This window comes from Macrotis lagotis, chromosome 4 (assembly GCF_037893015.1).
Source record: "Macrotis lagotis isolate mMagLag1 chromosome 4, bilby.v1.9.chrom.fasta, whole genome shotgun sequence".
Lineage (NCBI taxonomy): Eukaryota > Metazoa > Chordata > Mammalia > Peramelemorphia > Peramelidae > Macrotis > Macrotis lagotis.
The window spans coordinates 182,885,611-182,897,616 of record NC_133661.1 but is presented as its reverse complement, the minus strand read 5'-3'; the positions used below and the strand labels follow the sequence as shown (position 1 = coordinate 182,897,616).

The following is a 12,006-nucleotide window of genomic DNA, read 5'->3' as shown; positions in this document are numbered from 1 at the left end:
AGAATTGGACAAACCCAGGATAAAACATAGTCTAAAATTTCATGAAATAAGACCACCTTGACCAAAGCCGGGCAATAGGAAGAATACAAATTAAGAAACCATTACAGACTCTAGAAGAGTGAAAACAAAGATCTGAACAGGGATGGTAGGCATATAAGTAGAGAGAAGGGAACAGATATATAATATCCATCAACTGGAAAGTAATTAGATACAGTGGATAAGGATTATACAGTAACCCAAAGAGCTTCAGCATTAGTGAGTTATGACTGATGTTTCCCTCATCAGAATCAGAGTTTAGAGTAGTGGCACATTCAAGGAGATCGATTAAAATTGTATTTTTAACAGATGAAGTCTGAAATGCTCACTATCTGGCAGTTCATAATGTGTGTTGAGGAGTTGAAAAAAGAAGTTAATGGATCTTTGAGCTCACTGATGAAAATACTTTCTCCAAAAGGTGGAGATTGCAATACATTCATCAGTGCTTACAAAATTAGCTATGTTTCCCATAAATACTCCATAGTCTTTTTTTTTTTTAGGTTTTTGCAAGGCAAATGGGGTTAAGTGGCTTTCCCAAGTCCACACAGCTAGGTAATTATTAAATGTCTGAGTATGGATTTAAACTCAGGTTCTCCTGACTCCAGGGCTGGTACTCTATCCACTGCACCACCTAGCTGCCCCTCCATAGTCTATTAACCAAAATTTTACTCAGAATATTGATCAATACTTTCAATGTCATTCTGTTCTTACTATTGTTCAACTCAGAATACTCATTAAATAGAAGACAGTATCATACATAGTATCATACATAAGTACCTGATTTTTATCTGTATGATATATTGAATGCTTAGCACATGTATTCCTCAGAAAAAATGTCAGCAAAAATGTCATTCTCTTTGATCCAGTTTCATTCTTGCTTTTGTTTTAATAATTTCTTTTTTTATCACTACTTTCTTGCTTCTTGTTAATTTCTCTATTAATTGTTATTGTTAATTGTTAATTTATCTAGTCTTGCTAATATCTCTATGATATATTGAATGCTTAGCAGATGTTATCCTCAGAAAAAATTGTCACCCAAAATGTCATTTTCTTTGAGCCAGTTTCATTCTTGCTTTTGTTTTAATCACTTCTTTTTTTGCTTCTTGTTGATTTCTTTTTCTTTCTTTTTACAATGTTAATATAAAATATATAAAGTGAATTCTTAAAATGAGGAAGTTTATAAAGTATTTTATTTTTTTTGTTTTTGTTAGGTTTTTGCAAGGCAAATGGGGTTAAAATGGCTTGCCCAAGGCCACACAGCTAGGTAATTATTAAGTGTCTGAGACCAGATTTGAACCCAGGTACTCTTGACTCCAAGGCCGGTGCTTTATCCACTACACCACCTAGCCGCCCCTAAAATAAGTATTTTATAATGCTTTTTATTCTGACTGCTCTCCCATTAATCAATTTTAAAAATTAAAATCTTTTTTTTAAATACATATAGTTTAGACAAAATAAATTCTTCCATTGGTTATACCCCAAAATGTATGTCTCATCCTGCATGTTATATCTGGCAGGATGTGAGTGGCATATTGCATTTTTATTCCTCTGGCACATGTTTTATCATTGCATTGACCAGCCCTTTAAAGTCTTGCAAAGTTGTTTGTCTCTATAATATTATCATAGTATAAAAACTGCTCAGCTTCCTCTGAAACTATCTACTTTGTCATCTCTTATAACACAATATTTCATTATAATCATGTACCACAATTTGTTTAACCATTTCAATTAGAGAACATTCCCTTAACTTCAAGTTTTAGAGTATTACAAAAAAGGTTACTATAAATATGTGTGCTTGTGGATATAAATACACACACATACATATATATATATATATATATATATACACACATATATATAAATATTAAATATAAATATATAAAATGTCACTGGGAGTTATATATGCATATGTATATGTGTATATATGTATATAATTTTCCTCTTTTTATTTCATTGGGAGATATGCCTCATTTGTGGTAGTGTTGGGTTAAATCCACAATTTAAATAACATTGGAAGCATAGTTTCAAATTGTTTTCCAGGATATTTGGATCAATTTCACCAGTTCCACCAATAGTGCACTTGGTGTGCCTATCTTTCTCCAGTCCCTCCAACATTTATCTTTTTCTTCTTTTGCCATCTTTGTCAAGCAGATAGGCATGAGGAAGAACCTCAGAATTATTTTACCTAATGCTCCTCTACTTACTAGTGATCTGATGTATTTAAAAATGAGGCGGTTTTTTTAAAAAGCAGTTCATATAAGAAGAGACATTAGACTAACTTGTTCCCCATATACTTGATGCAAGGATTCAATATTGGAAAAATAAGGAAGGAATAGCTGGATAAATAAGCTAGTTTGCTTTGAATGATGTGAAGGATAAAGGGTTATAGGAAGGGATATGTTTAATGGAATCATGAGATGATATCTGGAGTGCAAATAAGTTTGTTGTTTTTTATTTTTAGGTTTTTTTGCAAGGCAAATGGGGTTAAATGGCTTGCCCAAGGCCACACAGCTGGGTAATTATTAAGTGTCTGAGACCAAATTTGAACCCAGGTACTCCTGACTCCAAGGCCAGTGCTTTATCCACTATGCCACCTAAGCCACCCTGCAAATAAGTTTAAAAAAAAAAAGAAATGATCTACAATTTGGCCTAAAAGAAAGGAGAAGTGTTGAGAACAGGTTATCTTATAAGGAACAGGGTAAGTGCAGAAAGAATGAACCCGACTTGGTTGGGAAACTAAAATAATTAACAGTTTGACCAACACATGCTTTAGTCAAGTATCTGAGTTATAATTCAGCTTTACACTGCTAACTTAGTTCCCAATCCAAGGCAAAGTCTGTATAAATAATTCAATGGCTAAGAAGCTAAAAGAAGTGAATGTGGATATGAAGGTTGAAGTTATTGCTGTAAATGAAAATAAAGGGCTCCTGGAAAAAACTTTTTTCTTCTCCTATTCCCTCCATTTCCAAATCAATTGTGATCTTACACTACCACAGTTTCTTATGCTAATATTATTTCTTTTTCTCCAACAAGGAACATGGGGAACAGTACCACTATCACTGAGATCATTCTTTTGGGACTCACAGATGCCTGTGAAGTTCAAATGCTGATATTTGTGGGGCTCCTCCTGACCTATCTTATCACACTGCTAGGGAATGTCCTCATCATTGTTGTCACCCTGATAGATCATCGTCTTCACACCCCCATGTACTACTTCCTTAGAAATTTTGCTGTTCTGGAGATCTGGTTCACTTCTGTTATCTTTCCCAAGATGCTAGACAATATCCTAACAGGGAACAAGACCATCTCCTTATTGGGATGCTTCCTGCAGAGTTTTCTTTATTTCTTCCTAGGAACTACAGAATTCCTTCTCTTGGCTGTAATGTCCTTTGATCGATATGTGGCAATCTGTAACCCCTTGCGTTATGCCACCATCATGAGCAAAAAGGTCTGTGTGCAACTGGTGCTGTCCTCATGGGTGGGAGCTTTCTTTCTCATCATTGTCCCAAGTTATATCATGCTTCAGCAACCTTTCTGTGGCCCCAATGTCATCAATCACTTTTTCTGTGACAATTTCCCACTGTTAGAATTAGTATGTGCAGACACAAGTCTGATGGAACTGATAGGGTTTGTCATAGCTAATGTCAGTCTCCTGGGTACCTTATCTGTCACTTCCTCCTGTTATGGCCATATCCTTTATACAATCTTGCGCATCCCCTCAGCCAAAGAGAGACAGAAAGCCTTTTCCACTTGTTCCTCCCACATCATTGTGGTGTCACTTTTTTATGGCAGCTGCATCTTTATGTATATCAGGACAGGGAAGGGCAGTGAAGGGGAGAACCTGAACAAAGTGGTGGCCATCCTCAACACTGTGGTGACTCCAATGCTCAACCCTTTCATCTACACTCTGAGGAACAAACAGGTGAAACTGGTGATTAGGGAAAAGGTAGACAAGTGGATCTCCCAGACCTGAGCTGGAGCTAAAGAAAAGGGAGAATTCTCCATAAGAGGCAGAATCTCTTGTAGTTCCTTAAGAAGGCTGTTCTTGGGATCATCTTGGCTATTCACCTAGATTTTTTCCCTTCCTCTCCTCCCTTTTGCCATTGTCCCCAGCCCTCCCAAAGGACCTAAACCACAGTGCCCTCTAACCCTGCTCACATCATGGGAACCTACTGATTATTCAGTTCTTCTAATTAAAGTGGTAGAGAACATAGGTGGCAGGGTTTTCCTGGTGTCTGCAGAAAGTGACAATTTCTGTCATTCTTACTTCATTCATTCACAACAGATCTAATCCTATCCCTCCTGGGATAACATCTGCTTAAAAAAAAATTATCATCATACAAAACCTTTTTGCTATACTTTTCTGGAAAATGTTAGATAAAGTTATTCAAAAATATACAACATTTGCCCTCTTGGATGTTATTAAAATATGCAAATTAAATATGAAAAATGTCAAGGTCATACCAAAAGCAAACAAACTTTAAATATTCAGATTAAATGCTGCATCTATCTTCATCTAAGTTGAAACCAATAGTTGGGCTATCTAAGTTCAGGTAATTTGGAAACTGGCTGGATCACCTCATTTGCACCTGGGGATGATCTCACTGGAAAAGGAACCTTATCCAGAATCATTTGAATGAAGGAAGAAGATATGATGACCCACACAGAAAGATAATTGTGATACTATGTTGTTGACAGAGAAGACAAGACTGCTATAAAAACAGTTGAGAGAAAGATGGCGGGGCGGCTAGGTGGTACAGTAAATAGAGCACCAGCCTTGGAGTCAGGAGTACCTGGGTTCAAATCTGACCTCAGACACTTAATAATTACCTAGCCGTGTGGCCTTGGGCAAGCCACTTAACCCCACTGCCTTGAAAAAAAACCTAAAAAAAAATAAGGAAGTTGGCACAGTGATTAGAATACCAAATTTGAAGTCATGAAGACTCATCTGGCCTCAGTCAGACACTAGCTGTGTGACCCTAGGAAAGTGGTTTAACCCTGTTTGTCTCTGTTTCTCCAACTGTAAAATGAGTTGGAGAAGGTAATAGAAAACCATTCCAAGATCTTTGCCAAGAAAACCCCAAATGAAATCAAAAAGAATTAGATTTGGCTGAAAACAACTGAATAAAAATGAGGTGATGAGGGATAGTTTCAGGGGAGCAGCAGTTTCAGAAGAGAGGGAGAGATACAAGAAATGTTATGTAGATAGAAATGACAGGATGTGGCAAATGATCAGATATGTAAGTGGAGAGATAGCAAGGAGTTGAGAGTGACATTTAAATTGTTGCCCTGGGGGCGGCTAGGTGTAGTGGTAAAGCACCTGCCCTGGAGTCAGGAGTACCTGGGTTCAAATCTGGTCTCAGACTTAATAATTACCTAGCTGTGTGGCCTTGGGCAAGCCACTTAACCCCATTGCCTTGCAAAAAAACCCCTAAAAATAAATAAATGAATGAATGAATAAATAAACAAACAAACAAACAAAAAATAAATAAATTGCTGCCCTAGAGAGACTAGGGAGGATAGTGTTGTCCTCCATAATAATAAGAAAGTTAGGAGGGTAGGAGGATTTAAGGAGAAAGATTATGGGAAGTAAGCTCAATTAAGTTTGTTTACTAAAGGCTTTTGAAATATACCATGAGTTTCTTAAACCTGATGCTGAGCATATGAAGATGTAAAATTCTAAACATGTGGAAGATATAGTCAAAGTGAAGGCTAGGCAAACAATTTTGATGTTTGAAGAACAGATCATCCATTGATGGGGAGAGGCAAGAAATTTCTGGCTAAAGTAAAGAGGTGATCTGAGAGAAAGGAACAAATATGGGAGGTGCCATGTAGAGGAAAACAGTAGGATTTAGCTCCACTGGTTGTATAAAGATGATGAAAGGATTTTTTTTAAGAACTGAAAGAGCTCTATTGGGGGTTCACATAATTAATTCAATTTTGTTGATAGCTGTTTTGTTTTGTTTTTGTTGTCTCAAACATTATTGGCCTTTATCATTATTTCCTTTCCTCCTAAGCACTTTATGACTACTAAAAAGGACTAAAGAGAACTTTGATAGTTCAAGGAAGTTTTTCACTTCTCTTTATTCAATTTGATAAAGCACATACTTAACAAATGATTATTGACAGACTGATAAAGTAGGTGTTCTTTGGTCTAGTATAAATTGCTAAGTTAAAAGGGACACATTCTTTACTTAGTAAAAAAAGATACACTCTTTTGCTGTAATATCTTTTGCTGCCTATTAGTCAACTAGGTCTGAACAAATCACTTTGTAAGAGGCATATTTCCATCATCATCATCATCATCATTATTATTATTATTACTCTTTCAGTTTTTGAGAGAAGGTACATAGATTATAGACAGATAGATAGATGATAGGTAGGTAGGTAGATAAATGGAGGGATGTATAGATATGTCACCTGCAGCATTATCAGACACATATTCTCCAGTCAATGCTGGCTTGTGTCATATTCCTAAATGAATAAACTGAAATAAATAAGAGAACATAAGGAGTTCAGAAGAGGACACAGATAAGCAGGACAATGTTGGCATTACAATACTAAAATAATAGATATATAACACACAAACATATATGTATATACATCTTCACAGTTTCATGCACAATTTTCTTTCCTTGGCTTTCTTTGTATATGGAAATGTTCACATCTGTCACTGATATTCTAGGTCATATTAAAAGAGAATTTAAAAGACAATGTCTAAGGATTTCTCTAGTTGACTATCAGACTAGCTAACTATAGTTCTAAATTCTAAAAAGTTGGAACCATCCTCTAAGTATGTGAACTAAAATAGTTGAAAATTCTATTGCCATTTAGGGGAGAAGGAGCAGAAAATGATTCAGGAGATGCATAGTGAGGAAAAGTCTTCTAAGCATTTTGGTCTTAAAAATAATAAATTAAATATGTGTTAACCCTCATAGTTTGTCCTAATAAGGGACCACATTAACCTCCAGATTTTGTCCTTAAGAAAAAGTAAAACAGAATTAAGTTAACATATACATTTATTAATATTGCTCTAAGTTCACTGATTACACAGGCATGCATGGGAGACACCTGACTAGGGAGCGAAAACCCCAAAGATACAGCTTTGAAAAAGGTTTTTTTAAAAAATATATTCCACTATCAGAAAACAGGATCTGAAAGGGTACTTCTGGTCTAACATACGTATTAGGAGGCGTGTTCAGTGGGTCATGCCTGCAAGAACAGCTCCTCCCAAACCCAGGATCTTTATGCCTTATCAGTTATGAGAGGACCTTGACAAATCTGAAACTCTCCTTCAGGATGTTGGCATACCAAGTGACCTTTGAGACAATGGGATTAGTTATTAGAGATCAACAGTAGTATGCAGGAATAGATGAAGTAGTTCATGTTATTTAATTAAATATCATTTGCTTTGAACTGAATGTCCTTTGGATGGTTTGGCAGAAGAACTATTAATGGATCCTTGTCATTTGTGGTTTGGAATGAATGCTGATCCAAAAGATCTTCTGAAACCAGATAGCTTTCAGAAAGTCTTCAATTGAGGAATTCAATTCCACTTCCAATTCAACTCTTCAACTGTCCTGAATTTACCTACCTCCTCAAGATTCCCATTCCTAACAAATGACTTCACTATCCTCTAGATAATCCAGAATCCAGATCCAAAGGTCATCTTTCAACTCCTCCCTTTCCTAAACACTCTTATTTGTTTTCAGGTTCTCTTGATAATAAAGCTTAGATACAGCCTGTTCCCTGAATGCCCATTCTCACTATGAAATCTATCTGTTGACATCTGGATTACACCTACAGTAACTTTTTTACTTTTAAATCTCCCTACCTCCAAACCATCTTGCTCAGCACTGCTAACTTAATCCTCCTAAAATATTGTTTTTCACAGAGACTATGATGATTAAATCACATTCCCCTCCATTCTATAGAGTAGTTTTTGTGTGAAAGATATTGAGAAGTGGCCTTCAATGTCACAGAGCAACCAGGCCACATTGATATCTAGGAATTCTGAGTTCTCATTCTCATCTATTAATATTTTGTTGTTCCACTAATCATGCCTATCTGGCACTGAAAAAACAATGACAGTAGAGGCTATGGAAATATAATCACTGGAAGAAGTGTCAGTGATGAAACACATTGAAGATTTACTTTCCCTCCTTTCTCCTTTTTTTCCAGCAGAAGGTCTACAGAGAACTGACCTCTGACATACATTAATCTGACTGTATGATCAAAGCAACTCACATTGAGAAATAAATGACTTTATAGTATCTCATAGGCTTAGAGTTTGAAGAGACTTTACACATAGATCATCTTAGAACATTAGAGCACTGGGTCTAGAGTCAGGAAGACCAAAATTAAATCTTACCAAGGTACATGCTAGTTGTGTGACACTGGCAAATCATTTAATCTCTGTTTACCACAATTTCCTCATCTATAAAATGAGTATAATAATCTGGAGGAGACATGCTGGGTAAATTAGAGGAGAGCCTAAAAGGGGGAGACAAATTAGAAAATCATTCTGCTGCAGATGTGAAGTGATCACGTGCAAGAGTCAAGTGTTAGCAATGAGAATAGAAAAAAAACAGGAAAGATTGGAGAAACAATAAAAAGGAAGAAGGAATAGAACTAGGTAACAGCAATAGATATTACACATCATACTATGGAAAGGGAAGCAGTTTATGACTAAGGAAGAGATGGAGAACATCACTAAAAAACAAACTAGATGATTTCAATTACATTAAATTAAAAGGCTTTTGCACAGATAAAACCACTGTAACCAAAAGAAATGTAGTAAACTGGGAAATAATCTTTACAACTAATGTTTCTGACAAAGGACTCATTTCTAAAATATACAGAGAACTGAGTCATATTTTTTTTTAAAAAAAGCCATTCCCCAATTGGCAAATGGTCAAAGGATATGCAAAGGCAATTTGCAGATGAAGAGATCAAAGCAATCCATAGCCATATGAAAAAATGCTGTAAATCATTAATTATTAGAGAAATGCAAATTTAAGCTTCTCTGAGGTACCACCTCACACATCTCAGACTGGCCAATATGACCAGAAAGGATAATGATCATTGTTGGAAGGGTTGTGGGAAATCTGGGACACTATTACACTGTTGGTAGAGCTGTGAACTCATCCAACCTTTCTGGAGAGAAATTTGGAACTATGCCCAAAGGGCAACAAAAATGTACATACCCTTTGATCCAGGAATACCACTACTGGGTCTATCTATACCCTGAAGAGATGATGAAAAAGGGTAAAAACATCACTTGTACAAAAATATTTATAGCAGCCCTGTTTGTGGTGACAAAGAATTGGAAATCAAGTAAATGTCCTTCAATTGGGGAATGGCTTAGCAAACTGTGGTATATGTATGTCATGGAACACTATTGTTTTGTTAGAAATCAGGAGGGATGGGAATTCAGAGAAGCCTGGAGGGATTTGCATGAACTGATGCTGAGTGAGATGAGCAGAACCAGAAAAACACTGTACACCCTAACAGCAACATGGGGGTGATGATCAACCTTGATGGACTTGCTCATTCCATCAGTGCAACAATCAGGGACAATTTGGGGCTCTCTGCAATGGAGAATACTATTTGTATCCAGATAAAGAATTGTGGAGTTTGAACAAAGTCTGAGGACTATTTCATTTCATTTAGAAAAAAAAACTTATATTGTTTGATCTAGTTGTCTCTTTTACTTTATGTTTCTTCCTTAAGGATATGATTTTTCTCTCATCACACTCAATTTGGATCAATGTACAACATGGAAACAATGTAAAGACCGACAAACTATTTCTGTGGGGGGTAGGGGAGGGAAGTAAGATTAGGGGAAAAATTGTAAAACTCAAAATAAATAAAATCTTTAATAAAAAATTTTAAAAACAGATATTACACATCATAGCTAATATTTTGTTCCCAACTTCTTGTATAGACACATTTGACTTGGCCCAGTCTCCAGGTTATTTAAACCTAAAGAATATTATTGAACTGAGATTTTGTGCTCAGAGACAAATAAATTGTATCCCTTGGGGCATCTCCTATGATTGGGTCCTAGAACTAACTTTTCTCCTTCTGCTACTCCATGGCACCCTAGTCTCTGTCAAAAATCATGTTCTATCATGTTCTATGACCAAACCCAAGAACCATTCTGTGGTCTGCCTTCCATTGTGCCATCAGAGCAAATGTATATAGACCTGAGACCTTGAAAGTATCAATAGAGCAGCCTTCTGCAGGACCAAGAAGCCTTGGAATTCTGAGATCTCAGAGGACAAAAAGCAACATTGCCTCCAGTCAGGAGGTCCTTGCATGAAGGGCATCTGGATGCTGGCATTGTCAGTCTCAGATGATGTGAGTATTTGCAATTTCATCAAATTTGTCCACTCTATTGGAGAAGAGAAGGAATGGAGGAAACAAAAAGTTTTCATTTCTCTAACCTAGGAGAGCAAGGAGAAAGCCTTGTAATATCACAATAGGAAAAATGATATTTTCTCTCATTACCAAAAGGATATGCTATCTTGGACAACATTGAAGGACAAGCCAAAAACCACAATAAGAAAGGTTGGTCTTTTACTTTGAACAATGAAGATGCACTTTGATGTTCAATATTTCAGTATGATTAAAAAAAAATCATGGTAAATAGTAAAGTCCCTTTAAATAAGTTCTATTCAGTAATACACATGGTGCTAAGCTTGCCTTTGACCTGGTGTTCTGTGGGTGGGAAACTGGAGTTGGAGGAAAGGGAGAGAGGGAAGGAAAGTGACTATTTGGATTCTGTTTGATAGTTCCCTTTCTTTATAATCATGAGATCATAGGTTTTATTATTTAAAAGAATTCTAAAAGATCTGCTAGTCTGATTCCCTGGTTTTATTACTACTACTACTAAATAATAAAAATATAATAATGATAGTAATAATATTTATATAATGATGTAAGGTTTACAAAGTACTGTATATACATTATCTCATTTGATTCTCACAATAATGCTGTGAAGAAGATCCTCTTATTATCCCTATTCTACCGAGGAGGAAGCTAAAGTCAAGAGAAGTTTGATGACTTGCCCATGGTTGCAACTGTTAAGTATCTAAATTGAGATTTGAACTTAAGATTTTCTGATTCCAAGGTCAACAATCTCACCTAATGTGCCAAACTGAGGCCCTCCACTGTTTAAATGGGTTGCCAGGGAGAACACAGGAGAGTCAAAATTGTAACCTAGGACTTCTGACTCCAAATTCAGTGTTCTTTTCCTCTCTATTTTTGTTCTGTGGTCAAAGAGGAATGACAAAAAATGTGTTACTAGGTTGTGAGGAGCAAGGAAAGCTTGAGAGTAGAATGTGGGTTTTGAAATAAATTAACTTTTGGGGCAGCTAGGTGGTGCAATGGATAGAGCACCGGCCCTGGAGTCAGGAGGACCTGAGTTCAAATTTGACCTCAGACACTTAGTAATTACCTAGCTGTGTGGCCTTGGGCAAGACACTTAACCCCATTGCCTTGTAAAAAAAAAAACAAAAAAGAAAGAAAGAAATTAACTTTTGAACTCTAAAACTATAATTTTTGGTGAGGAGAAAAAAAGTGGGAAAAAGAGCAACTTGTAATCCAAACCAGTCTGCACAAGACCAGGCATCAGGGAGGGGTCTAAATGGTAGATACAAAGAATTCCTGAGACTCCAGACATTTCTCCAAACTTAAACCTATCGTCACCATCTCATTAAGCAAGACCTTGTGTACTCCATCTTGTTGAAAGAGCTTGTGGGTTCTACCTCAGTAGAGATCTTAAGTATAGACGAGATGATCACTTGTTAAGTAGGTCATAGAAAGGATTCTTGTTTCAAGTATAAATTGAACTGGACAATCCAATTCTTAGGTTTTTGAGGTTCTAATTCTGTAGATGATAGACGTCAAACTCTTGAAATGTAAAAGAATCAAAAAGAAGAGACTCTTCTAATGAATGACCAAAGA

General features: G+C 36.3%; 1 protein-coding gene across 1 annotated transcript; it reads left to right on the top strand.

Annotated features, from left to right (window-relative positions):
* Positions 1-3,073: 3,073 nt before the first annotated feature.
* LOC141520110 (olfactory receptor 6E1-like) lies at positions 3,074-4,009 on the top strand. Its single transcript, XM_074231950.1, has one exon. It carries the CDS (start codon positions 3,074-3,076, stop codon positions 4,007-4,009), a length of 936 nt encoding a protein of 311 aa, XP_074088051.1.
* The last annotated feature ends 7,997 nt before the right edge of the window (positions 4,010-12,006 follow it).